We start from the raw sequence: 26,054 nt of genomic DNA, 5'->3' as shown, positions 1-26,054 counted from the left end.
TATTTATATACACTTGTTCCTTACAAGCAGGTTCTGAATAAAACCCCCCAAATGTATCTTTCTTTGTCTTATCAACGCGCGGATAAGAGAACATCTTATCTTACGAAAAACCCACAATACCACTATTTTAATCACGATACACCTTTAAGTTGAATGCATTCTTGTGTATACTTTTATTGCAAATCGATCGGGTGTACATCAATGTGATTTTAACTATGGCTTGGGCAATCTATCTACTACGGACTTTGCTAGTTGGGGGTAGTCAAGTAGGATGGAGGCGCTCAGGTCTGCTGCCTCAGACCCTTTACATATCGCACCGGAACCTCTGGCAGGTAAACGCAGACGAAGAACATCAGTGGTCCGAACGCAATCATGCAGATCAGCCAGTAGATCAAGCCCAGGATTGTGATGGCGTCCATATAGAAGGAGGAGGAGAAGGGATCGATCGGACAGCACGTACAATGAATGTCTTGTGTAAAATCGTAAATAAATAACTAGTATCACTAAACACCGGACTCGTCCAATGGAGATGGTGCAACAAGGCAAAAGGCGGTTGTTGCCAGTGACAACGCTCCGATGTTCCTAATAGGGTATCAGATATATATATATAGCTGCAGGTCACTTTAGACACGGATCAGGACTCATCCGACTGGTGCTCCGATCCACAATCATCTGTTAATCTTCAAGCGCGCCACCTTAAACGAAATGAAACGAGAGTTGTTATTGCATCAATTGTGGTATGGCAATTGCTAACGCGATCGCGAATCTTACAGCGTGCTGAGAGAATGCCCAATGGTAACTGCCCAGCTGCTCCACTGAATCACGCACTTATGTACACACCACCTGGCAAGTCCCACGCCCAGATTGGTTATTTTCGGGGCTATCCCCGGACACTAACATTCCCCGATCGTGGCTTACTCAGCTGTTCGCAGCGCCAGTTAATTCGCAACTGATTCTTAACTGGTTATGCAGTTCCAGACCAGATCCCCCCAAAATATCAATATCGCCCACCTCGCTCAGAGCTCAGAGCCAACCTGGCCGAGCGATCTACGTTCAAGGTGAGCCAACGAATGAATCTATGACCGCACAAACTGGTTTGCCAGAACATCGGCTAGAGAACGGCGGCTACGCTCCTCTGGCATTTAATTAATCCCACTGATCGAGCTTAACCCCTGTTCATTCGAAAATTGCAGGCATTGAACGGCTATCTGGTCGGAAATTACTGCACCCTCCGAAGCCATTTACTCATGGGCTACTACGTCTGATAAGGCGGTTGCAAGATAATCAAAATATTCCCTGTGCCAAGTAAACAGGGCCATAAACTACATAGGAACTGCTCCAAAAACGTGATAGAAATGGAGAAACTAGGGAATACGAAGGGAAAAGGTACCCTGTGTGCTACTAGACTGGTTTATATAACAACATTGGGGTCATTGATCGAGCTATTTGACCAGATTATCCACTATATATACTTTATACTTTCCATATATGTATATGTATATAAGTAAGATACAAGTAAGTTACTCTCTGAGGCTACGTAACTATGTGGGAAACCTGCTTCAATGATATAAAAGATTAAAAGGATCATTTCAATCTTATCTTGATTACAATTTCTTATTCATTCATCCCTTGAATACAAAGATCTTTTGATTAACAAGCTAATCTACTATGAATCATTCTAATTAGTGCTTAACTATTTATTTTCTGAGTAGTGGTATCTATTCTTATTTCCAATTTGGAACTGCCCAACGGGAACACAAATAAAGATGTCAGTCAACTCAAATTCCTCCTATCTAATCTGGCCCTTAAAAGAGGTTTACTCCAACCAACTCACATGATGTAGAAGTAGTTGTCACTGTCCTTGCGCTTCGCATCGCACGGATTGGCGCTCTTGCTAGAGACCGAGCTGGTGGCTCCTGGCTCGGGATCCGTGTGCTGGGAGCTGGTGCTCCAGCTGCGACCCCAGCGGCCGGCGACTGAGGAGCCGGGCACATTGGCCTGCCTGTTGCTGGACAGGCTGCCATCCTTGGTGGAGCCGGCGAAGAACGACTTGACGCTATCCATGGTGCGACCCTCGCTACAAATCTGGTTCCGATTGGCCGTCTGAGTGTATGTGCGTCGAGCCTCCGCAAAAACGGCCGAAATTGATAAAGCTAAAAATATATATGCGAAGACACCATAATTTATTTATTTTGTCTGAAATCTTGTTTTTTTCGGTGGGCTCGTGCCCCTCTAGCTGTTTCCAAGTGCGGGGATCTTCTCCTCCGGCCGTCGTACGATCCAAATTGAATTTATTTAAGGTGCGGTTGGAAAACAAGTCGGGCTATTGATAAGCTCTTGGTATACATCTATTATTATCGTATCTGCTCCAGGTGGAGTGGCCATCTTGGAGCTTCATACTTGTTTTTTTTTTTCACCGATGGAGGCTCTTTGTGCTTCATCCGGAGGGGAGTATGTGTGAAGAGTAGGCTGATCAAACAGGCTTTGGGAAAACGGCAACTAAGTGGCAAATGCGACGCAGTTTCAACTCGAATCTAAATATGTAAGTATACACATACGTATGTACATATGTAGGTGTTGCCGCATACATATTATCAATTAGCAGTTCAGAACAGTTCACTGGCTAAGCAGATCGCTGATAACGTGGTCGAGAATCGGCGCAAACACGCGCCGCCCTCGGGAGCCATGGGAAATAGTTAAGTTGTTTGGGACTCCGCCGGGCCTTCTGGGCTCCGATCAATGGGTTAGTCGGACGTGGCCAGATAAGCGGGCTGCGGACCTTGAAGAGCACCAAATGCAAAGTGAACCGAGACTAATAACCGGGCGAGGTCAACCCATTGTAGCCAACCATCCAACTGACCTACCTTAAATGCTTAGTTCACTCGACTTCGAAAGGGACGTGACTCCTGGGGCTTCACTCCAACTCCAGTTGCTGCGCTTGCTCTGTTTTTTTTTAGTGCACTCAAACGAAAAAAACTCGATCACCTGCAGTCGCGAGGAGAGAACTGTGAACCGTTTTGCACAATGTCTGCGATCGCACTGAAAACGAAACAAGGCACGGCGTCGGCATCGAGTGTTTTTAGTTTTAATCAATTTTAAATGCGAAGGCGTCGTGTTTTGCCGCTGTGTGAGTGGCTACCACGCAGCACACACACATGGGAAAGCCGCTCGTGCACTGGAAGAAATGGCACGGATCTGAAATGGATTTAGGTACAAGTTTCCTATTCATTCAGTTAATATATCCAGAAAACATAAATACTAAATGCTACTGCTTAACTTTGGGTACATTAAATTCAATTCCTTGTAATGAAATAACTAGGTACATACGCATTGTTTGGAATGTGCTTGTTTCTCCAAGTGTACGTCATATGTGCGGTGTAGCAATGAGTAGTATTTCCAAGAGTTTCTTGGGGTGCTGCCATAGTCTGGAAAGCGTCTGGTTTCTACATCTGTGGTACACTGGTACCAAACATTTGTTTGTTTTGATCGCCGTTTCTTTTAGTTGCTTTCATACATATGTTTTGGACTGTTTTGGCTAAATCTGTGCGGTGGATACACTTACCTTCTACCTGGTGTTCATCGCAGATCAGCCTTGTCCTCGCCGCACTTCCGCCCTCGCTCTTTGTCACTCTTCTCGGTCTTGCCTAGTCTTCCTTTCCACTTTTGCCTTTTTATTGTGCTCCGATGCATGTTGATTGTCGTGGACTTTGCACCCTCAGTTTTCCGCTGTTGTAATGCTCGTTTTACGCATTTACAGGAATATAGTCGACTAGGAAAGCACTCTTTACCCGTTTAATCTGGATTTGTCAGCCGATAATTCAGTGGAATTAATTCTGTTGAATTCATAAATAAATAGATAAATTGTATGATTCATTAACCTATTTATTAATTGGTTGATAGCTTTGGGATAGTGATTAAACTCAAGCAATTCACCGATGCAATCTATTGTCTTGAAATGATAAGAATTGAAAGAATGTTGCTATGAATTTAAAAATCTTTAATGAGTGGCTGCCACTTTAATCTAATTCCACGTAATCTTAACTTTCTGAAGGTGCTGGAAACCCATGACACTTTAATTTTCAGAACATTCAACCTAACTATAAATTCAAATCGAGTGGCAGCTCCGATAACGGTCACAGCTGCTAAGACCAGGGCGGCACACTGTGTGCTGTCGCCCGATAACTTCTTTGTTTTGAACTCACGGGAAAGCAACCCTGCGTGTGCTCTCGCCAATTGGAACTGCGAATATACTGCCTGTGTATATATGTAAATGTTTATAATTAGCAATTTTTCTACGAAACAAACGATTAAATAATGCAGTTTTCTGCCTACTAAATGCCAAATACAACACACAGACTTCGAGCCACGAACGGTGATGTGATCAGAGTACTAGAGTAATCCAACGAAAAACGCGAGTCCATTTTAAAGCGAAGTATAAAGTGCCAAACAAAGGGAGCAGTCGAACCCAGTCCAAATCCAATCATTATACTCGGTCCGTGACCTGCCGACGAGCCAGCGAGTACGGCAATAAGCATGGGCAACGCCAGCTCCTCCGTGCACATGCAACGCGAGCGCCACAAGTCGACCGACTTGTCCACGCCGAGCTCTCCCGCACATTTCCGCGATTCGATTGGTGGAGGAGGAGCGGGACAGGGCGGGAGTGCTGGCGCAGCAGCTCTGGGCGCTGCAGCGGGGGCGGTGGGAGCTGCGGGGGGTGGAGGAGGAGGCGGCGGAGGCCAAGCTTTCTCGTTCGACAAAAAACATACGGCAGTCTTGAACGAGGGCTCGTCGCAAGAAGACGACGACCCGTACTACACGGGAACTGGAACTGGATCCACTAGACGAGGCACCGCACACGACGACGCGACATCAGCTGTTACCCGAGACCACTCCAGCATGGACAACAACGAGGAGGAGGAGGAGGCAGCGGTAGGAGCGGAGCCAGCGACTGGATCTCAGTTAACCGGCGATGAGGACGACATCCGGAAGACGGCACTGCCCACAGTTCTGCGGTGGGACGGCGGCGGCAAGAACGTCACCATCTCGGGCACATTCTCCGATTGGAAGCCCATGGCCATGGTGCGCAGCCATCAGAACTTCGTGACCATCATAGATCTGCCGGAGGGCGACCATCAGTACAAGTTCTGCGTGGACGGCGAGTGGAAGCACGATCCCAAGCTGGTCAGTTGGGCGGAAAATCAATATATGCAGCAGGCTATTCAGTGTTTTTGATTCGGGCGCCCGAATGACGCAGTTACCGATTTTCGCCCCGGGTTGTGTAATCGCCGTAAACAAAACGAAGTCTCCCAGTAATCGTAGTGGATTTCAATTGGGTTCAGAGATGCTCATCCGGCTTTAGCTTTTTTTTTGTTTTTTTTTTGAGGAACCCCGTTCAAATGCTTCGCAAATAACAAATGCAATTAAAGTTACAAGTTTAAGGGAGCAAACTGCGATAAAACCCATTTGTAGATTACTACTAAATCCGGTTGGATGTCGCTAGTTTTGTGGACACAGTTTATCTAAGTGACCATTGAACATTGCTATCAGGCGAACAATTTGAACTATAGAAAAGATTTAAGGGAATAGTAACGTTTTCTTAGATAAAATATTTTTCTGGATAACAAAGTTCAGGACTGTGATAGAATATATGACCTACTTCGCAATGTTAAAATAGTTGCAGAATTGCATGAAGACGAAAAGCAATCAGAAATGAATTACTAAATGCACAGACTTTAAATCTTTATTAAGAATAGTTCACGAAGCTCACGTATTTAAACCATAATGGTTTTAATGACTAATAAATAATGTAGTTTATCTGACATTTAAATTAGTAAGCAAAACGAAAGCAAACCATTGAACAAATTTTTGTATTATATATATATGTAGCAAGCCAAATTGTTGTATATAATTCAAAATTGCTCGAAACAAGTAGCAACAGTACGTTATTAATTATAGAAAGCAGTCATTGCCCAGCCACATTTTCATGAAGTATTGCCCAATTTTTGTTTTATCGCAAACTCAGCTATCAAGTTTCATGAGTTTTATTGAACTCAACCCGAGGCCTGCAGATATTGTCCCAATTGCCCAAACTATTGTTACAGACAATTTGATTATAGCTTATCGGTTTGCTATTTTAGAAAAGCGTGGAGAACGCCGAGGGACAGAGAAATAACTTAGTGTCCGTGCGAGAATCCGATTTCGAGGTGTTCCAGGCCCTAGCCAAAGACAGCGAGAACGTGACCAACTATGCGGAGAAGGAGTACTCGCAGGAGGTGCCGCAGGTGAAGCCCTGGGAGAAGGTATCTGGCCCGCCCGTTCTGCCGCCCCATCTGCTCCAGGTCATCCTCAACAAGGATACACCGCTATCGGTGGGTATTGTCGCTGTCTCGAGAGCTACCGACCGTAACCTTACCCTATTCTGTTTCAGTGTGAACCCACTCTGCTGCCGGAACCCAACCACGTGATGCTTAACCACTTGTACGCCCTGTCTATCAAGGATGGCGTCATGGTCCTGAGTGCCACGCACAGGTATCGCAAGAAGTACGTCACCACGCTGCTGTACAAGCCCATTTAGGCAACTCGCAATTGGTATTTTAGCTGTAGGAACATGGTTTTTATGAGGGATACCACGTCCCGCTTGTCAAATTTACCTTATTATGAGTAAAAGTGTTTTAGTTTTCTCTCTATTAAGCGTTGTATTTTTATTAGTTATAAATATACGGAACTTGTAAAAATATAAGATTATTGCATTGTGTCATAATTTGTAATTTGTATTTGAATTTACTACGAATCGTACAGCTTATTTGCAATTTCAACCTGATATGTCACTAAAGTCACGATCTAAGAGTAATTTAAGCAACTATGCATATTGACTGACTGATAATTTGGTTCCCTGTTCGCTGTATATAAGTATAACAACACTTTGGATTTTGATCAACGTTTCATATCACATGTGTACAAGAGTCTTCGCCGACGGCAATCTATCGGAATACAAACATTCTCGTATATCTACGTGTTCAACTGGACAAAAACTGAACTAGACTAGCGGACCGACCGACCGACCGACCGACCGACCAGCTTCACATCAGCTTGACCTTGTGGTCCAACTGATCGGCGTCGATCTTCTTGGCGAACAGCACCGGTGACGAGGAGGCCAGCGCCACCGTCTGCTTGGCCAAGAATCGCTCGTGCATCTTGTTGGCCGTGTGCTGGAACTCGCCATCCTCGTCGAACAGCGCCTTGGTGAAGTACTCCGTGAAGAGGCGGCCCATGTACTGGTCTTTGGTGGACGGCCACCAGCCCTCGAGGAAGCCGATGTGCCCGCCACGAGCCGTAATCACGATGGCCACATGGGTGCACTGGTTGGCCGCCTTGATGGGAATGGCATCCAGTGGCTGGAACGGATCATCGGCGGCGCTCAGGCAAAGCAGCGGCACCGAAATGTGATCGAGTTTGTTGTGCAACGTGGCATCCGAGTAATAGTCATTCACATGGGCATATCCGAACTGCTTAGCCGTAAAAAGCGCGTCGAACTCTTTGATCGTCTTGCAGCGCAGAATGCGCTGAATATCAATGTCAGAGTCCTGGTAAATATCCCTGTAGATGTCCAGGTGATTGCGCAAGGTTCGGCATAGGCTTCCAGCCAAGTGGCGTCCCAGCAGGCTGTTGATCACTGGCTTCTCGATGCTAGCGCTGCCCTTGTGGACGTCCCAAGGGACAGATATTATCTTTGCAGCCGAAAGGAAGCTCCTGGCCTCGTCGCTCTTGCGGGCTAAATAATTGCCCAGAATCAAGCCGCCCATTGAGATCCCAGTGGCTCCCAGCTTGCATTTTTCGGGCAAAGTGCGTCGCACATGCTGGACGACCTCGCACAGATCCTCGCAGTTGGCGGCGCAGTAGAGACGCGGTGTCTTCAGCTCTATGCCGCCGAGTCCGCGGTTATTAAACACCACCACTCGCATGCCAGCCTGCTGGGCGGCGAAGACGAGACACTTAATGTACTCCGCCTGCGACTCACCGGTCAGACCCGGTAGGATGAGTATGCATGGAGCACTCTGGTCGCAGCCCTCCTCCATCCAGTCCAGGGCCACCTCCCCGCCATCTTTCAGCGAGAGTATCTCACGGCGGTAGTTGACGCGCGGCAGACTCTTGGAGCGCAGCAGGCTCGCAAGGACGGTCTGGGCACGACTCTCCACACACCAAAAGGTGGGCCAGTACTTGTTCTCCAGCGTCGGCACCTTCCGGATCAGATACTGCTTGAACGGCCCGTCCGAACATGCGATTATCGGTCGCTGCAATTAGACGGTAAATGCGGTGATTAGTCACGCACCGGACGTGATGCAATGGCTGATGTTACACTCACCTTGACCACCTGGATAAGGTAATAGACGACGTAGGCCACCACAGCCATGCCCAAAACATGGAGGCGCGGCAGGTTGGACAGGTAGGCGTACATCGAGTAGAACATGGCGTCGTTCTCTGAGTGAAGGCTCCGCACAGACAATTTCGAACTTAATGCTGGACGGGAAAGCGAGCTGAAAAAACGAACAAGCCACAAATGAAATGATTACAGCGCAGCGCGACTTGTTAGCGGCATGAATGGGCTATTTCGGGCTAATAAGTACAAGGAGGCATATCTAATCGCCGCGCGCTAATGTATGCATATGGATTCTGATTGAACGAGTGGTCGTCCGTATCAAAGGCAGACAAAATACGCCGCGAAAGGGTGCAGGCGGGGCGGGTTCAGGTACACTTGGCTCGTTCACGGCGCTTATCGCTCACTCACAGCAGGTCTGGACGGTGGGCTGGGTTCTGGAGCTGTGACTGCGACTGCGATTGCGACCGGGACTGCCGCTGATAGACGCCTCTTCCGGCGGACAGGCAGCGAATGTCGTGCACTGGGCCAAGTAGCTCGGCCACGGAGCGATACAGGACCAACTTGTGGCCGGTGGTTGGACCACGGACAAGGGCGCACAGCATGGCGGCTCTAAACTAAAGACTATTACTAGCTTGGTGTGCTTAAACCAATGGTTTGTGTCCGGGGGCTCTGTCAATTGTGCTGGGTTCCACAATTTATGTGTGCTTACCTTAAAAAGAGGGCAAAATAAAAGAATAAATACAAGTTTAGACAAGGCGACTTAATAAACCTGTGACGCGGCTGTGACACAAATCGAAACTGAGTCCGCAGACCGATAGTATCTGTAATTATTGGATTGACCCCGGACATTCGTTGTTGGGCTCGGACTTCCCAGCGGCGTCGTCACGTGCACTAACAGAACAATGGGCGGGATTGGGTAGTGGTGGCGGTGGTGGGCGGATAATGGTGTTCTATTGATTTGCCTAGGTCGGTGAGTGCAGGTAATTACCGTGCCAAATGTGACGGAATCGAAACTATTGTGTACTATACGCAGCTCTCGCCGAGTAGCTGCAATACGTAGATCGGAGTACAGCAATCTCTTAGAGGCAAACTGCTTCGGTTACACGCACTTATGTAACCTTATAACAAATAGTGTGCATTTTTCGAATCGCTGTCGAGAGAGGAACCTTGGGGCAAGCGTTGGGGATCCAAAGAAACTCGGGAAAAACCTAGAAGGGTGCACACTACCAAAATATAAACACAATCGCGGGACGCTAACGGTGCAACTGCAGTGAGACCAGACTAATTTAAAAAGGCGCCCGTGTGGTGCGGAACTTGGCTAATGGACGCGTTCCTCAGTGATATAAAAATGAACACGTTCAGCGAGCAACAATATTGTTGATCCCAGTGTTATGCGATAGTTTTGTAGAACACGATTGGTGCAACTATGAATAAGATAAAATAGGTATATACAAAAATAAAAACCTTTAAATTATTTATGTAATAACTTATTTATTCATTTTAGTAATATTATATTTGGCTACATAAAGAATCATTAGAATTCGGTGAGGGCCTCGAAACGATAACACATCATCACAACATGCCTATTTATGATGTAAACATTAAAAATATTTAACTATAACAATATGTCTATCTACCTTTTATTTTAAAAATTTTTTAAAAATGTTCCAAGAAATTAATATTTTTGTTATCTATAGGTAATATTATATATCGTTGTTAGACCTTAAAATGTAAGCTTCAAAAATTATCGATATAAAAAAACAGTAGTGTCAAAAGACTATAATAAATGAGCTTTTCAAATATTTGAGCAAGCACAACTTTTGGTATATTCCAAAAAATTCCCGTAGTTATTTATTCGTGGCTCAGTGACGTTTTTGAACGGTCCACCGACGGTTACACTGTTCGCGATTTTTGTTGTAAAAGTGTTTTTGTTGTGCTTGCTTGCATAAAACTGCGAGTTCCAAGTGAAATATCTATTGTTGTGGCCCGAAAATGCCAAAAAATTAGTGAGCAGTGGTCCCCGCCCCAAGTCCGCAGCAAGCAGGTGCCAAAACCACCCCCGTGATCGTCGAAATCGAACCAATGACGTCGCGAATCTGAGGCGACAAAGAGCAGCGGGAGGAAAGTGGTCGCCCAAACGACCGTATTGTGTCAGCGTAATCAGTATTAGAAGCATTAGCAGTCCGGATTGGACACACCAGTCAAACGAACACCCCCCACTGACCGACACAGAAACATGTGCTAGACCTCCTCGAAATGGGATCGCGTATCAAGTGAGTATGCCCATGCCGCCCAGTGCCAGTTCGCAGCAGCAGTGGGCGTTGCGCTCCACTGGTCGCTATCGCGGCGCTCTCACTCCCGCGACTCATCGCCCATTCCTCCCGCTCCTCCCCCCAGAAATGACGTGAAGAAGCTCTTCGAGTTCTGGTGCGAGGTCACGCCGACGCCGGGATTAGAGAGGGGCACGAGTTCCAGGAGCGGCGGGCCAGCTGTTCCCGCCGGCGTGATCGTGGAGAGCTTCCCCGAGGGATTCCGCGACCAGGAGGTGCTCACCGGCATCCCATCGTTTGCCTTTCCCTGCGACACAACAAGGTGCGTATGCGGGCGGGGATTACAAGCTGATGCCCCAATAGGTTTTATGTATGACAGCTGTGGAATATAGCCATTTGACCTGATTCACAGGATAGAAGATACACACATTCACTTTTGTGTAGGACAGGTTCATTAAAACTCGAAAAACCCATATGGCTGCCACATCCCAGTTTATGTACGATTTTCTAGATAAAAAAACAAACTACGTCAGCCATTTATTACTGAAAAATGTTTATGGCAGATATTGCAAATCGTAAAACATAACCAGCTCGATCTGACTACATTGAAATAAAAAGTCTTTGGAACTTTCCAATCCCATAGAATCAGACGCACTGGCGATGCTGATCGCCGAAATCTCTACTTTATATGGTCGGAAGCGGCATTAGTCAGAGGGTAGTCCGTTTTATAAATAATCTGCAGCAGCAAGTAGCAGACGCAAACGCAAGACCAACGATCGTCGTCCATAGCCAGACGGAAAGCAGGGGTTCCGGCGGCGATGAGTCACCAATCCGACCCGACCACTTCCACCAACTAACAACAGATAGCCTGTCCATGAAACGAATAACCTGTTGTGCCGTTTCTGTTGCTGTTGCTGTTTCGCTTTCGGTGTTTGTTTACACAGCGAGTTCGCGTAATGAACTGTATTATTCAATGGGCATTGTTCGACGCCATTCGCTTACCATTTCCTGGAGCACCGGGAACTGTATCAATTGGCTTCTTCGCCACCTGCTTAGTCATACGACTGCCCCCGACAGACTCATCCCATTCGCTTATCTGGCCAGCTGTCCGTACGGCAAATTCATCGCCTGGTTAACCATTGGCTGCATTAGCAATTAATTGAATTTTCGCTGTTGGAATTTCGAAGTTTGTTTGCCAGATAACTTTTTCCAGACAAGAATTGGTTTGACCTCATAGCTTATCTGAGAATTCTCGGGAACTACGACTACACAAGCAGAGATTTCAGATTTCATTTGCTCACATACAGCTGCGGTCGAAGTAATATGACTTAAAGTATATAATAGAAATTATTTAACGAACCTGTGGCCTAAATTCAACTGTATGAAAAGAATATATATACTAAAGAATATAGTAAAATGTATATTTTAAAGTCATAACTAAGTGAATTGAACAAAATTCCCTAATTCCATGCTCATATGCAACTTGCAGCTATTAGTTTGCGATTTAATACAATACTAATATGCGTTATTGTGGGAGCTTTTCAAGTTTAGTGAGAAGAGAGAGAGGGAGGAGCACCTTATCTTAAACGCTGATGAATATTCATACATAGAGTGGCGCGGTGATAAAGAAAGTCGAGTCCAAGTCAATGTCCCAACTGCCCAACTGTCCAAGATAGCCTTCGCTCCCCAAATTCGCCTCCGTTGCCCCAAGCTGCCGGGCAGCCGTATCAGCTGAGCGCCGCCTGACTTTGCATATTAAATTGAGTAATGACACGATCCGAAACACTTAGATCTAACGACTTTATGTAACTGGGAGCGAAGTGAAAAAGAGCTCCAGTCGAAGCTGAGGCCGAACAATATGCAAATCGACGGACAATGGGAAACGTGCCGGGTAACGAGACTGCGGCGTCATTGTTGCAAAATTGCGATTTATTTAATTTGTTAAATGCGATTTCAACACAATAATTAATGCGGACAACGCGACGCATAAGAGGCAAGGAAAAATAAATCAAGCAAACGGAAGAAAGCAAAAACTAGACTCGGTGGCATAAAATAAAAAAAATGTGTACACATGTACACATGTATGTATATCTTTGTATAAACGGGCTAAAGACCTTTGCAGTTGCTCGAAATTCCCACCGTGTACGCAATTCAACTGTTGAATCACCAAAGGTGGATGGTATCGCTTGTCAATGAGTGGCCAACTGGAGCAATATTTTGAAATCAGGATATCAAAACAAGTTGTTTACTATTAATTGTTAGGGCATTACTCAATGTGGCTCTGAGAAAATCGCCGAAAGCCGAGAGGAAAGAATAATAAAATCGGAATGATTTGTATGCATTTATAATTAACCCTGAATTCATTGGGCATGTTTGTTTGGCGTCTTGTTTCGTCAGTTGACGACTTGAAAGCCACAATCGTGCGAAAATCACATTTACATACATATATGGGTTATGAGTAGAAAACGAAGAGCAACTCGTCGCCGTATTAGTCACGAAACATCGCAGTCGGGGAAATTCGGGTTAGAATGTGCTCATCCATAGTTGTGGGAAAAATAACTAAATATAAGTGGTATCTGTCTATAAAAAAGACCAAAGTTTTCACATAGTTGTGTGGCTTTTGAGATTAAACATATATCATATCACATCAATTGAACTCGTTTTTATCCACTGTACAGCCAAGTATCAACAACTCATCATGCGTAACATTGGGCAACGCGCGATGAGCAAGGCCAGGCAATGAGTAGCCGGGGCAAATAAAATTTCCAAACCTTGGACATTGTGGAGTTTCAACTCCGCCAACATTGTTTGTGTATTTTATTTAATATACCTATCTATCCACAGCACCTCGGTGCAGACATATTCCTTTGTGCACACCACTGGCGATTCGAAATGGCGCTTCGGCTTCTGTCGACAGGATCCGCGGACGAACACGGCCATGGTGCTGATAACCTACCTGCCGTGGCACGACACCTTCCTAAAGCTGCTGCCCGTGCTCGCCGAGCTGAGGCGGACGGATCCCAATGGGTTTCGCACCTTCCTCTCCGAGGCCTACAACCAGGGTATCCCGGATTGTGGCGGCAGCCTTAAAGTCTATTACAGCGCAGGCCAGAGTGTAAGTGGAGCAGCCATCAATAGTATTGGAAGAGATCTTGATCCACTTGTCCTTGAACAGCACTTCACCTTCGAACGCCCACTGCAGTTCCAGTTGCCCAGCATGCCAGAAAATGTGAGCCCTACGAATTTCTATACCAGTAAAGAGAAAACTAAGAACATATTTCGCTTTAGCACAACTTGAATTTGTACTACAACTTCGTGGAGCCCAAGGAGATGATTGCCGTGTTCGCTGCGATGCTGGCCGAGCGTCGAATAATCTTCACGTCGAGACACCTGGACAGGCTATCCTCATGCATCCAGGCGGCCAACGCATTCCTATATCCCATGGTCTGGCAGCACATCTTTATACCCGTGCTGCCGTGGGAGTTCAAAGACTACCTGGGTGCGCCCATGCCATATCTGATTGGTGTGCCAGAACCAGTGCTCGAAACCGTAAGCTCCAGAAGCTAACAATATTATTTAAAATAATAAATACTTTTGAAATCCAATAGGTCACCAGTGATGAGCTGGGTGAAGTTGTGATTCTGAACTGTGATACGAAAATATTCGAAAGCCCATTCGACGATGTGCACAATCTGCCAACGGAGATTGTGTCACAGCTGAAGAAGCATCTGAATCACACACATGACCACATCGGCGACCGCATCTCGAAGATCTTCCTAAACGCACTGGTGCAGCTCATCGGTGGCTACCGGGACGCTGTGGAGTACCACGAGAACAGCAAGACGTTTAATTCCCAAAAATTCATTGAATCTCGGCCGGCGCACCTGCGCCCCTTTCTTGCCAAAATGATGGATCTACAGATCTTTGCGCAGTTCATTGACGATCGCCTAACGATGCTCAACAGCGGACTCGGCTTCTCGGACGAGTTCGAGCTGGAGACGGTGCGCTATGCGGAAAAGAAGAAGCGCGGTCGAAACTACGCCATCATGAAGAACCTTAAGGACAAGGTGAGCCGTGGACTGTCCACTGGACATCAGCGATAGCCCAATGCTGTTAGCCTAACCCTCATGGTGCCAAATCCGCCCTACACCTACACCATCATCCCCCTCAATTGCCTGGCTTGGAGGGGACCTGGGAACAGGGCTTGCATTTCCGTTTCGCCTCTCTGCGCTGACCCGCTAACCCACTGTACTCTTAAGTTACCTTACCACCAGTCCACCTTATGATGTTCTTTTATTTGATTTGATTTAATCTATTCCACAGTACTTGGGAAAGCGCAGTTTGTCGCGATTGTTTGCCAAGAACAATACTTAGACTGCCCACCATGACAAATCCACCAAATCCAATTACCAATATATAAACGAGTAGAATGTTCATTCCCACACACCTTATTTGCAATGTTAGTTCAAATGATTTCTTATCCTTATGCAAACCAATTACTTAACGTCCTAACAAGCAAACTGCACCGAATTATTTATGTTGCCATAAACTAAGATGGAAACGTCTGAATGTTTGTTGATGCATTCTCAATTAATATCTTTTAATTTGTAAATTACATGTTCTAGTTAGCTAATTGTTTAATTTTCCTTCCTTTGTTGTGTTCTCTATCAACACCTGTGGCAAACAAACAAAAAGCGAAACATTTCTTTAAATTTATTCACACCAAAGTGATCAATAACCTTGGCAAATTGGTAATGGACCCATGCACTTTAATTTCTATACTAACACCTATTGTTTAAATCACTCTTAAAATCGTATACTAAACAATCATACGAAGTTCTCTCTTCTCGAGTGTAGTTATACCAAATATCTTTTAGTCTAATCTGGCTTTAATACTAATTCAATCATTTACTAACTTCCACCGCAAGTAATGACCTATCACAGCAGTGCTGTTTAAAAGGGCAATCTTTGGTCGCAGATTTAAATCACCACCTCTCAACGTGTCAAGCCCCATTGCCCCAGTGATCCCCAGTTCCCATTACCCGAATCAGCATTGTCATCGTAGCCATTAAGTGTAGTTAGTCGTAGCTTAAATAACTCACTGGTTGTTCTGTGTATCTCATTCACGCCGTATCTCGCCCGTATCTTGTGTGTCTCTCTTTCATATGCCGCTTGGATCGCTCATCCTACACTCTTCTGTGCTTTCTGCTCTCGCTGCGGTTGTGACCAATCGTTTTCTGATCCAAAAAACGCGTCTGTCTAACCATTGCAGACTAATCCGGCTGTAAAGTCTGCCGTCAAATCGGTGAGTGGTCCAGTCCCCGTTTAAAGCCCGAATCCGTGTTGTTTCCCGTGCGCTTTTGTGAATCTCTGCAGGTTGTAAAAGACGCCTAACTAACCCGCTATTTAATCTTCTCAGGTTAAGGAGGGCTCGCGGGGCATGAAGACCGCCTATAAGGGATTCAAGACAAAGCTGCGCGAGAACGGAAACCAGTTTGGTGGCACGCACTTCCACTTTGGACTTGGCTCCCCGAATCATTCGGATCGTCCTGACGGCACCAGCGGAGGATACGTTCGTGGTGGCAAGGCCATCGGGGCTGCACACCACTCGGCGCCCAGTTCTCCAGTGACCAGCAAGCGTCTTGATGGAATTGCCTCCGTCACGGGAAGCAGCGGCAGCGGTGGATCCGGCGCCAGGGAGCCGCGGGAGTTCCTGCGACGCGGTCCCGTCCCGCTGGCCATGTCTAGCTCGAGCAGCCACATTCAGCCGAACGGCCATGCGTACGGTGCGAGTGCTGGTGCTCATTATGGTCATCATCTCGCTGCGTCTCCTGCTGTTAGCTCGGCGAGCTCGCTCTGCTCATCTTCGGAGATGAACCTGTCGCAGGAACTGCAGAACCATCCGCTTTTCAAGACGCCGGCAGTGGACCGCAGCGTAAGTAATCTGGTGCGGGCGTACGAGCTTCGGCTACAGCAGCTCCAGTAACTGGAGCTTCTGGGTGCAGCCGTTCACATGCTTGCCGCTAAGCTAAATCGACCACTCATCTCGATGTGCTGTGAATTTATGTTGTTCTCATGCTCTTCTTGTTTTTGTTTCCTTGTCTGTGTCGTGTCTCTGTCCAACTGTATGTTGCCATCGATCGATCGTTCGTCCTACCCACACATCATGCCCACAAACACCCCAAACACCGATATACATAATCGATCACACTCCACTGATACTTGCACCCACCCCCATCCCGGCATTGCCCATTGGCCCACGCAGCTTAAGCCAAACGCAGAGCACAGGCGAGGAGCAGCACCGCCAGCCCGTCCACCGCCACCGCAATCTACGCCCGCCTCCTACTACAATCATCCCTATGCCGCGCATCCGCACGTGGAGTCTAAGCCGCCAAGGCACACCTCCACGCCCACCAGACCGCGTCAGCCCCTGCCTACCGCCGATTCCAGCAGCTTTGATAGTCCGCCGGACGTACAATCTCCACCGATTCCGCCCCGGAGGCAGGGCAGCTCGAATGCGATTGTGGCGGCCACGGCTGCAGCCGTCAGTGCAGAGATTAGCAAACTGGAACGTAACTGCTGGAAGGACGAGCCCGGAAATGATTCTGTACGCAGCTCGAATGCATCCTCGTCATCGGCGACCTCATCCTCCTCGGGCGCATCGTTTGTGACGGCGGCGTCGACGTTCTCGCATCTTAATGTGTCTGATCCGCCCATTCCGACACCGCGGGCCAAGAGAGAGGTACACCAGCTGCGACGTTAGTTATCTAAGCCCATCCTGGTTGTGGTCCCCGGCAAAAGCACACTAACACACATCAAGGGCCCTCATGTAGTTTCTCCCCGATTTATACTAACTCCATTTGCTAGTTGATCAGATGTCCGATTTGATTTTAGATGTCACTGCTACTAATCACTCTTCCTGAAATACGTTTATTAAAGGTCGTTCACCATTGTTTCATGAAAAAACCCATCATCTATTTTCCATAGCATACCTATATTTGACTGCACCAAATGGTGGGAATCCAACTACTAATACTCCCATAAAACTGTCCTACGACATGTATAGTTTATATATATAGTTTGATTATATATGATTTGGTGGTATATATCTTGATTTATTTAGATTACTTCATTTTTTCATTTCACTTTTTGGCATTAATCGACTGCATCCATTGTAGTTTTCGTCAATTGCATTTAGATGCTTATGACGGCTTGAAGTAGGTAGCTTATCTTGAATGTACTTTTCGTAAAAGTTGCAATAAACACCGTAGAGCCCTGGACACCCACACCCAAAGCTTTCTAACAACCCGTACGTACGATTGTCCCTCCCTTACCCGCAGCAACAGCAGCCACTGGAGGACAGCATGAATGATCTGATATCGCTGGACGATAGCAACAACACCAGCTTCGACCTGGAGGACTTCGATCCGCTCAATCAGAATGCTCGTCCGTTGCCGCCGCTCAGCACGGCATTTGCCAAGAAGTGCAGCACACTGCCCGCTGGCGTCAACAGCAGTGTGGTGGCCAGTAGCGTCAGCAATCCACTGTACCCGTATTTCGCGCCCAAGCACATGGCCACGGTGGCAGCTGTGACGGGACGGACGCCACCGATGCACCCACCGCCGCAGATCCAGCGCAACACCATTGCCGCCAAGCCCGACGACGACTTCGAGCTGCTCCGCAAGTACGGCCTGGACCAGTTCACCCTGAACGCCAACGGAACGGAGAAGTCGCAGCAGCTCACCACCGGAAAGGGCATGAACAACTGGACAACATTCGATTGAAGGGACACAGCTGGTCAGATAACCTGCATCAAATATGATACCAAAATAAGTGTGATTGATAGATTGTGTTGTAAATAGCTAGGAGAGATAGGCAAAATCAAGGATGGGAGAGCGATGACAGTAAAATAACCCCTAAATACCCAAAATTGTGTGTCTGCAGTAGTGAGTTAGTGAGTTATACTTAAGCAGAGGATCCAATTAAAACGCTTGTTTGTGTAAATAACTGTTTAGTGAAAAGTTTTAACAATTGCATGAATCGGAACTCTCGCTAACTACGCATACTTACATACATATTGTACGCTGGACTTCCAAATCAAAAGACACAAGAATCTAGAGTAGCATGAATTTAAGCCAATTAGCCTAACAAATTACCAATAAATATAAAATAAATTCCAATTAAATTATGTGGCTCTGTATTTATTGCATAACATAAATTGGAGTATTGACAAGCGGTCTAAATGTTTTGAAATGTGAATTGCGTACATGGGGAACACAAAACGTTGGCTGTGAATGTGTAACATGAGAGCCTCATTAAGAAGGAATCTACTGGCTCTTCGCTTTGTTCTCGGCCATGCAGCTCAGGATGCGGGTCTGCAGAGCCCGTGCACCCTTGAGGTTGATCTCCTCGTTGTCGGGCAACAACTTATCCATGCGTTCCATCCATTGCTTAGTCTGCGGGTACTTTTCCCGTTCCACTGGTATGAGCAGATCCAAGGTCACCAGAGTGGTGTGGATGGACACGTCGGCAACGCTCAGTTCGTTGCCCACCACGAAACTTCCTTGCTGCAGAAAGTGTTCCAAGTCGGAGTACGCATTGTGGCAGAGGGTCAGCGATCGGGGGTTGTATTCTCCCTCGCCACCGTAAATGTTCCGAGCCACAATGTCCTTTACCACCTGAAATAGCACTCCGTTCTCGTAGTGCATGCGATGGTCGATGTGGGCTCTCCTTTTCAAATCCCGCGGATAGAGTTGGTCATTCCCGGCGTACTTGGCTACCAGGAAGCACACGATGGCGTGACTGTCCACGTAGACCTCGCCATCGCTGTCCACAAACACCGGGATCTGGTGCTGGGGGTTTAGCTGTAGGAAGCCAGCGTTACATAACGAAATCAACGGTTTTCAAATCCAACGAACCTTGACAAATTCCTCGCTCAGGTGTTCCTTCTTGGCGAAGTCAACGGGTCTAAGGATTCGAAAAGATCTTGCATTAGCAATCTGCATTTAAAAGTGCACCATTCTTTTGGTTCTTTTACTTGAGCTCCAGGTCCAGTCCAATAAGTTTGGCCACCAGGATGCATGCCCTGGCAGGAGGACTAAAAAGGGCGTAGTACAGCGTTGGCTTCGACATTCTCCCGAAGAATTCACACACCAAATGGCGATCAAGGTGAACAAGAAGCCAGCGGCATGGGCGCAGATTAACAGGGAACAGACCTAATGCATTTTGCAATTCCAACTTCTCATTTCAAAGATTTTTTAATTGTTCCATTGTATTACTATTTCATTAAGTACTGCTTAAAAAAAAAAACCTTTTTCCTAAATAAAAGAAACTGTATTAGAAACCCCCCTGAAAATATGGCAACTACGCGCGTGAACAAAAGTAAAAGTTGTACTGGGACTGCCAACCTGTTCAAAAAGTGAAAAACAGCTGATTGGCGCGAAATTTAAAATGCAGCTATAAAATAATCCCAACTAATTCGTGTTGTCTTAAGCCATTTATTCTCATTTAAGTCAATCATTAGCTAATATTTGTATACAAACTACTGAAAAATATAACATACTTAGAATGCTACAATACACTTGTGGCGCATTAAGTTAACTTAACAGGCCAAGTCTAATTCTTTGGGTCGCCTAATGATATTGTAGGACCTTACTTGTAAGATCTTTGCGGCGGCGATTTATGGCGAATCTAGAAGATCAATTACGGAATCCTCTTTGGCCTTAGCCATACAGTTTTCGTCATTATCCTCTGCAAGTAAAGAAAAGGTTTCAGGTGGGCTCAATTAGAAACGGGATGCTGAATGAAAAATTGAAAAATCAGTTTAATCTTAAAACAGAGCTTGACCCCCGTTGGTAAATAAAACGACAGGTCTTGGTTGAAAATTGTTTAATCGTATAGTTAAAGTACACATCTCCTTGTACATTGATTTCATATTTGTTCGTTCAGATATTTAGGGGGTTTGCATCATGTCATAGTCAAAGCATTGTTCAATTTTAAATCTTAACATATAAATCCGTGGTGGTACGGTTTGAGCTTAAATACGCCAACAAAGGCCAGGGAGGTCATATAAACTGAGCGTCTAGCTGGACGACATACATAACATACATAATCCGTCGTTTCCAATCGATTTGCATTGATAAAAACGGCTTCGATTGCTTTCAATACTATGGACCTTTAATGCCATATGCCATTCCGCCCTGTCTTGCAACGTAACTTAAATGCGAGGACTGCAACACCCTCCAACTGCACACAGCACCGCCTCCAATCCGTACAGAATCCGTAGTTTAACTAAAATAACTTAACTACTTTAAATTTTGGTGCCGCGACTGGCCGCCGCCTGGCATGCATCCTTTCATTTCGCTTTCCTCATAGTGTTCATTGCGCTGACCGCTTCAATGGAAAATAAATTAATTGCGTTTCCTATAGTAATTGCTAATTAATGCTGGTGCTAGTTTGTGTATTTGCAATATCTAGGAATATTTCAGTTGCTGTGTGGTGTGGCGTGTGTTGCTGAGAGCGCTGGCAAAGCGTAACACAACTAACTACTCGAGACGACACGAATAAAAGACACGGGACGTAAGCAAAGTGTTTTGGTGTGAGCCAACTGAAAAAAGGGGCAGCAACAATCTGGCCGATGGGGGAGCACATGGATTCATTCGGGAACAGGGGACCCTCTCCTACAAAACCTGTCTGTTATGCCTGCGTCCTGCAACACAAGAATTACAAGCATCAGTTGGTGGCTCGCGATTGATAGAGTATGAATAATGAGGTGATGCAAGGCGGCGAATCGAACGCCGAAGAATAGCCTCTAAGGTAATATGTGGCCGTGCGCCACCGGAAGTGAAACCGAAAACAGAAACTGGACGGGCCAATATAGGGACCATAACAGTAAGAGACCGCGAGCCGCGAGATGTGCGATTAATGTGTGTGGGATGTGGGTCCTGCCTACGGGCCGGCATTCTGGCTCTGGCCGGAGGACGCCGTGGCAGCTGCAGCAGCCGCAACCGCAGCCAGATCCAACAGTTGGAAGTGCTTTTGATCCGCGACCGCAGCAGCCAGGGATTCCAGGAGGGAGGCATGGACGGCTGCCGTCGCTGGCTGCTCGTGCTGTTGCTGCTGCAGTTGCTGCTCTGAGACTGTCTGCTTCTCTGGCGATTGGCGGCTGGCCTGCTGTTCTGGGGATTCTACGAGTTGCATCGGCGGCAGCATGGACGGGTCACACAAAAAGATCAGGGGAAGAAGAGAAAGAGAGAGAGAGAAAGAAAAAAGACAAAGAAATGCACAAGTTACTTGAATTAGTTTAGTTATTATCATCATATAACCTTGGGTTTAGGTTAACACAACAACAATCGGAAAAGAGGCTCTCAACAAAAACCTTCACTAACAAACTGGCATGATTTATTAAAATTATCACTTAAAATAAGAGTACATATCGTGAAATAATTTAGATTCGGTGACAACAGAAAATACATTGAAAATGAATTAGGACAAATGGTGGTATAAAACCGAAAAATACTCTATTAACTTTGCTTAGCCGACGTTTGGGCGCCTTGAGCTCTCTGGCTTGGGTTTTCTGTAAGAATGTTCTGATTAAGTATGGGATTCTTGTTCCAAACCCGAACCATTTCACAATCGATCGACGGAAAACATACCGTGGGCGCAGCCAAACTCCTAAATGAACACGCTTGTAAAGCTCCTCCGCTTTCTGAGGTTTTTTAAAAACATTACCACCTACAATACAAGCAACGAAAGCGGATAGAGTCAATTTATAGCCTACTTAGTCTATACAAGTTTTGGCTAGGGGATTTTACGAAATCTACGGAAACCTTTTCGATGCTGGACTCCGTAGATCTAACACAAAATTATCATGATAAATAGCCCTTCTGGTCACTTTTTTGAAACATAAACATATGTTTGTACATACTACACGTAAAATTGGGTTAATTTTAACTGGGTGTACTCATACTAAAATCAAATGATGCACTAAAGTCATAAGCGGAATCGGGGACCTAATTATATTTGAATAACAATAAGTGATGATGAAGTCAGAATCATATGTAACATATATGTAATTTTCATTTTGGACAATGTGAATACTCTTTCGAACTTTTGCAGTTAAAATTTTCTAATATTATTTAAGACAATTGATGCACCAAAAAAATACTTTTACGTTAAATGATGTCCTAGAGGTGTGCCGTAAAAGGTGAACCGAAACCTAAATGCTTGATCTTGTTAGGATTTCATTCCTTTGTCTAAATTATTGGTGCCGAAGCGTGGTTGAGTCAGTGTGGATGTATGTAAATGGGATGTGTATGGATTCTTATAACTACTTTACCCTAGGGTCTACAATTAGCAATTTGTAAACATAAAGATTTCTTGGCTATACAGAGATATAATTCTCGTTACTGGCTTATTGCAAAAAGGGATCCAACGTACCGGATTGCTGGGGCTGCTGTGCCGGGGTATAGGCACGTTGGCCGCCACCGCTGCCGTTCGACGTGGAACTGGCGACGGCTTGCTTGGCGGGCGGACGACGCTTAGCCAGCGGCATGTCGTCGTCTGAATCGCTTAACGTTAGGTCAACCTGTTGCGCAGACAGAATACAGTCATATGATAAGACAGTTTGGTAGGTTGTAGATTGGTGCTCTCTACTTACAGTTTCACTGTTTGACGTTGATGTGGGCTGTTCGTCCTGTGCTGGGGACAAATCCCTCTTTACTGGCTTGGCGTCATCCGAGATAAGTTCTGGTAATGTCCGAAAAACTTGATTAATGTCAAAACAATTTAAAAGGTTGCGTGTTAGGCGATTACCTATGTCATCCGATATAACCTCAACCTTTTGGGCGGGCTTTGAAGGCGTATCAAGGATCTGCGTCTCGCTCCGTAGTCCTGGTGTGCTCCAAGATCCATCCTGATGAAGTTGAATCTCAGTATCATCACTCTTTAGAAGCGACGAGCCCAACACCTCCTGGAAGTAGCTGGAAAACAGAGTTTAATCAGTTACAAATATGCTAAATGAAATGACATTTCTTACCCATCTATGACCAGGTTGTCATAAATGGCCGGCTTGTCGCATACAGGGCAGTTCCACGTGGGCTTACGCTCATTCATTTGCAGGTAGAGACTGGCATCGAAGCATTGCAGATGCGAGCAGGTTGATGCTCGACAAGGCAGCAACATTTTCATCTTGCCCAACGGGCAGTTAAGGGAAACCTTCAGCATAGTGGTGGCTATTTCGCAGTCAGCATCCTCAGTCAGCTTCTCTTTGACTTTAAAAAAATGGTATTTATTATTAAGTTTGCATCATTGGAGCACAGAAAACTCACTTAAGCCTCGCGTGTAGTCCGCTGGTTTTACGCCCTTCGTCTTCATTCGCTGCAAAAGCTGTGTTGAGGTGAGCTTCTTTACCAGGTATACGGCCAGACAGTAGCTACGAGTGTAGTCCGGACACCACTGAACCGTTATGGTGTTGGTGACGGTAGGCGACAGCTTTACATTGGACGTGACATTAACGGGTCGCGGCGGACGCTTGGGCTCCACATTTGGTCGGTTTGTAGGAATGACATTCTGCATTGGAATAAAGAGCAGGATATTATACCAGGTCCTGATTGGATAATCGGATAATACTTACAGGCAGCTGACAGAGTTTGTTGTTCACTTTGACGTTTACGTTCGGCGGGAAGCAGTCCTCCTGGTCGCACGAAGTCTCCACCAGGCAAAAGCGCAGTTGAACCTGAATGGCGTGCTCCACCTTGGAGCTGTTGCGAATGTCGCGATTAGAGGCAATCTCGGTGGCCTGCTGCGGCGTGAGCGTGAAGTAGAAAGGCACCTCTTGGACGCGCTGAGTGTTGCGTGGCACCAGAGTTGAAGGCTTAATTAGCGTTCCGAGTACATCGTAGAAGGCTAGCTTTTTCAGCCGCACATCGGGGTGAATAGGCAGCTGGCTGTTGATGCTGTGTGTGTGGAGGAAGGGTGCGCCGCCGACCACATTCATCTGGCCGCCGGGCACTTGCACACCTTGGCCGCTGCCCACGAGGCCCACGGGATTGGGCTGCACGGTGGGCGGCAGCTGGATGTGCGAGTACATCCTGGTTGGGTCGATGTACTGCAGCGTGGCGTTTTGTTCCTGCACGGACTGGGCGTAGACTTCCTGGACCTTCGGGGCAAGCAGTTCCAAGTTGGTGCGCAAGAACGAGAGGATGCGGCTCTGCAGGTCAGTTTTTCGTCCAGCGAATGAGATGTTCAGAAACGACAGGATTTTTTGCAGCTCGACCACTCGAAGCATCTGCACCATTTGCTCACATTCCTGAAGAGACGGAAATGGCATGGCGAACAATGAAAATTTTGTATTTCGGAAAATTGGGAAGGTGTCTATGTCCAAATAGCGGGACTTAGCACCAAGCGTCCACACGAACACACACACAAGCGCGCTCTATATGCAAATATCGCGTTTTCGCACATATGTACACATGCGTATGCCTTGTGCGGCTTTATGCAGAAAAAATCATAAATTCGCTCTACATTATATGCCAAGTGATTGCTTGACAGTCGGACAAAAGCCTGGCTTCCACATTTTTCCCATCTGTGGATAATTTACTGGTCCGAAACTGCCGCATGCCACCAAATCATTACCTAGATGCTCAAACATGGCGTTCTCGCAAAAAGTTTCTTTTCGTGGAACCGATCGGGTTTCAGTGGCTTTTAACGTTGGTATATGCAGAAAATTTGGTAAGGCTTGTGTTCGCCACTGGCAGCCTTCCTTCTTTCGCAAATTGCACTTAAACAAACTACCGCAAAAATGCCCCCTTTTTTGTCACACGAATTTTGTTTTGTCCGCACGGTCTGAAGAAATATGGCGGATGATAGTGTTGTTAAGCGCCGGCGGATTTGGCTGGCAAATCACTCTGTTCGTGGGTGGGGAAGGGTACAGACACCATTTTTTTCTGCGGTCACACTGCTTATCAATAACCATGGCCCCCATATTTATGAAAAATTCTTTGGACTGAATAAACTGAGACTGGCGGAAACATACCTTGTACTTGGTGGAATCAAAGGGATTAACTGCTATTGGCGCTGACGAAGTCGACTGGTGCCCGGGGCTCGAAGATGTTGCGGCATTTTCCGCCTGCGTGCGAGCCGTCTGAGAGCGGGTCTTTCGCATCACTATTATTTTCTATTCACGGTGGCGTTAGGCGTTCGGCAATTGAAGTCGCGGACTCGTTTGCATTTGCCTGGGACGCGCACCACACATAAAAACAAGCAATTGCCGCTGTTTTTCAACGAATGCGGAGAAACAAAAATATTTTACGCGGCGTCGTCGCTGTGGGCCGACTAGAGTTGACACTATCGATCGACACTGCGGAAATCTCTACCGCCTGGCCGAGTCTTGTCTCACGCAGCCCGAA

At 46.3% G+C, this 26,054-nt stretch overlaps 7 protein-coding genes across 36 annotated transcripts; 2 read left to right on the top strand and 5 right to left on the bottom strand.

The window, feature by feature from the left end:
• Positions 1-151: 151 nt before the first annotated feature.
• CG44286 (uncharacterized protein) lies at positions 152-3,647 on the bottom strand. 4 transcript variants are annotated; one of them, NM_001299304.1, is made up of 4 exons: positions 3,563-3,647; positions 2,865-3,195; positions 1,835-2,153; positions 152-695 (listed from the first exon to the last, which is right to left on the bottom strand). In NM_001299304.1, exon 4 carries the CDS (start codon positions 417-419, stop codon positions 282-284), a length of 138 nt encoding a protein of 45 aa, NP_001286233.1. In that variant the 5' UTR covers positions 420-695; positions 1,835-2,153; positions 2,865-3,195; positions 3,563-3,647; the 3' UTR covers positions 152-281. The 4 variants fall into 4 exon arrangements, with proteins under 4 accessions (NP_001286233.1, NP_001286232.1, NP_001286235.1 ...); NM_001299303.1 differs by lacking the exon at positions 3,563-3,647 and having other exon boundaries at positions 1,835-2,779; positions 2,865-3,051; NM_001299306.1 differs by lacking the exons at positions 1,835-2,153; positions 2,865-3,195; positions 3,563-3,647 and adding an exon at positions 1,012-1,437.
• On the bottom strand, positions 152-3,647 carry CG8788 (uncharacterized protein). 2 transcript variants are annotated; one of them, NM_136617.2, is made up of 4 exons: positions 3,563-3,647; positions 2,865-3,195; positions 1,835-2,153; positions 152-695 (listed from the first exon to the last, which is right to left on the bottom strand). In NM_136617.2, exons 3-4 carry the CDS (start codon positions 2,062-2,064, stop codon positions 683-685), a joined length of 243 nt encoding a protein of 80 aa, NP_610461.1. In that variant the 5' UTR covers positions 2,065-2,153; positions 2,865-3,195; positions 3,563-3,647; the 3' UTR covers positions 152-682. The 2 variants fall into 2 exon arrangements, with proteins under 2 accessions (NP_610461.1, NP_001286231.1); NM_001299302.1 differs by lacking the exon at positions 3,563-3,647 and having other exon boundaries at positions 1,835-2,779; positions 2,865-3,051.
• A 552-nt stretch (positions 3,648-4,199) lies between these two features.
• On the top strand, positions 4,200-6,758 carry alc (alicorn). 2 transcript variants are annotated; one of them, NM_136616.5, is made up of 3 exons: positions 4,200-5,181; positions 6,138-6,368; positions 6,428-6,758. In NM_136616.5, the coding sequence occupies exons 1-3, from the start codon at positions 4,534-4,536 to the stop codon at positions 6,572-6,574; spliced, it is 1,026 nt and encodes a 341-aa protein (NP_610460.1). In that variant the 5' UTR covers positions 4,200-4,533; the 3' UTR covers positions 6,575-6,758. The 2 variants fall into 2 exon arrangements, with proteins under 2 accessions (NP_610460.1, NP_995783.1); NM_206061.2 differs by having other exon boundaries at positions 4,763-5,181.
• On the bottom strand, positions 6,680-9,653 carry Hydr1 (alpha/beta hydrolase 1). 5 transcript variants are annotated; one of them, NM_001201963.2, is made up of 4 exons: positions 9,366-9,653; positions 8,786-9,086; positions 8,363-8,534; positions 6,680-8,291 (listed from the first exon to the last, which is right to left on the bottom strand). In NM_001201963.2, exons 2-4 carry the CDS (start codon positions 8,977-8,979, stop codon positions 7,080-7,082), a joined length of 1,578 nt encoding a protein of 525 aa, NP_001188892.1. In that variant the 5' UTR covers positions 8,980-9,086; positions 9,366-9,653; the 3' UTR covers positions 6,680-7,079. The 5 variants fall into 5 exon arrangements, with proteins under 5 accessions (NP_001188892.1, NP_610459.2, NP_001286229.1 ...); NM_136615.4 differs by having other exon boundaries at positions 9,544-9,653; NM_001299300.1 differs by lacking the exon at positions 8,786-9,086 and having other exon boundaries at positions 9,087-9,653.
• Positions 9,654-10,102: 449 nt separating this feature from the next.
• CG18659 (uncharacterized protein) lies at positions 10,103-18,829 on the top strand. Of its 7 annotated transcripts, NM_001259288.2 has the most exons (11): positions 10,240-10,650; positions 10,775-10,969; positions 13,492-13,762; positions 13,823-13,876; positions 13,936-14,196; positions 14,256-14,714; positions 14,971-15,106; positions 15,920-15,952; positions 16,067-16,582; positions 16,913-17,389; positions 17,988-18,829. In NM_001259288.2, the coding sequence occupies exons 1-7, from the start codon at positions 10,634-10,636 to the stop codon at positions 15,019-15,021; spliced, it is 1,308 nt and encodes a 435-aa protein (NP_001246217.1). In that variant the 5' UTR covers positions 10,240-10,633; the 3' UTR covers positions 15,022-15,106; positions 15,920-15,952; positions 16,067-16,582; positions 16,913-17,389; positions 17,988-18,829. The 7 variants fall into 7 exon arrangements, with proteins under 7 accessions (NP_001246216.2, NP_001246217.1, NP_610458.2 ...); NM_001259287.2 differs by lacking the exon at positions 15,920-15,952 and having other exon boundaries at positions 10,103-10,650; NM_136614.6 differs by lacking the exon at positions 14,971-15,106 and having other exon boundaries at positions 17,994-18,829.
• GstE13 (Glutathione S transferase E13) lies at positions 18,824-20,008 on the bottom strand. Of its 2 annotated transcripts, none has more exons than NM_001201960.1 (3): positions 19,685-20,008; positions 19,566-19,614; positions 18,824-19,511 (listed from the first exon to the last, which is right to left on the bottom strand). In NM_001201960.1, exons 1-3 carry the CDS (start codon positions 19,777-19,779, stop codon positions 18,975-18,977), a joined length of 681 nt encoding a protein of 226 aa, NP_001188889.1. In that variant the 5' UTR covers positions 19,780-20,008; the 3' UTR covers positions 18,824-18,974. The 2 variants fall into 2 exon arrangements, with proteins under 2 accessions (NP_001188889.1, NP_610457.1); NM_136613.3 differs by having other exon boundaries at positions 19,685-19,809.
• Positions 20,009-20,132: 124 nt separating this feature from the next.
• Positions 20,133-26,011, bottom strand: Su(var)2-10 (Suppressor of variegation 2-10). 14 transcript variants are annotated; one of them, NM_165646.2, is made up of 9 exons: positions 25,682-26,011; positions 24,281-24,955; positions 23,976-24,216; positions 23,684-23,918; positions 23,461-23,627; positions 23,306-23,394; positions 23,086-23,233; positions 22,302-22,380; positions 22,028-22,222 (listed from the first exon to the last, which is right to left on the bottom strand). In NM_165646.2, the coding sequence occupies exons 1-9, from the start codon at positions 25,808-25,810 to the stop codon at positions 22,180-22,182; spliced, it is 1,806 nt and encodes a 601-aa protein (NP_724750.1). In that variant the 5' UTR covers positions 25,811-26,011; the 3' UTR covers positions 22,028-22,179.
• Between the last annotated feature and the right edge of the window lie 43 nt (positions 26,012-26,054).

Source organism: Drosophila melanogaster, chromosome 2R, assembly GCF_000001215.4.
Source record: "Drosophila melanogaster chromosome 2R".
Taxonomy (NCBI): Eukaryota; Metazoa; Arthropoda; class Insecta; order Diptera; family Drosophilidae; genus Drosophila; species Drosophila melanogaster.
This window is presented reverse-complemented; position numbering and strand designations above follow the sequence as displayed.

Bases quoted from the DNA above. Each gene is read 5' to 3' on its own strand.
- GstE13 (NM_001201960.1), bottom strand. From the start codon at position 19,779: ATGTCGAAGCCAACGCTGTACTACGCCCTTTTTAGTCCTCCTGCCAGG. The intron at 19,615-19,684 runs GTAAAAGAACCA...TCGAATCCTTAG, and splicing joins GGACTGGACCTGGAGCTCAA to ACCCGTTGACTTCGCCAAGA. The intron at 19,512-19,565 runs GTTCGTTGGATT...GGCTTCCTACAG, and splicing joins TGAGCGAGGAATTTGTCAAG to CTAAACCCCCAGCACCAGAT.
- Hydr1 (NM_001201963.2), bottom strand. From the start codon at position 8,979: ATGCTGTGCGCCCTTGTCCGTGGTCCAACCACCGGCCACAAGTTGGTC. The intron at 8,535-8,785 runs GTGAGTGAGCGA...TCGTTTTTTCAG, and splicing joins GCCCACCGTCCAGACCTGCT to CTCGCTTTCCCGTCCAGCAT. The intron at 8,292-8,362 runs GTGAGTGTAACA...GTCTAATTGCAG, and splicing joins ACCTTATCCAGGTGGTCAAG to CGACCGATAATCGCATGTTC.
- CG18659 (NM_145873.4), top strand. The intron at 14,715-15,919 runs GTGAGCCGTGGA...TAACCATTGCAG, and splicing joins TGAAGAACCTTAAGGACAAG to ACTAATCCGGCTGTAAAGTC. The intron at 16,583-16,912 runs GTAAGTAATCTG...TGGCCCACGCAG, and splicing joins CGCCGGCAGTGGACCGCAGC to CTTAAGCCAAACGCAGAGCA.
- alc (NM_136616.5), top strand. From the start codon at position 4,534: ATGGGCAACGCCAGCTCCTCCGTGCACATGCAACGCGAGCGCCACAAG. The intron at 5,182-6,137 runs GTCAGTTGGGCG...TTGCTATTTTAG, and splicing joins GGAAGCACGATCCCAAGCTG to AAAAGCGTGGAGAACGCCGA. The intron at 6,369-6,427 runs GTGGGTATTGTC...ATTCTGTTTCAG, and splicing joins ACAAGGATACACCGCTATCG to TGTGAACCCACTCTGCTGCC.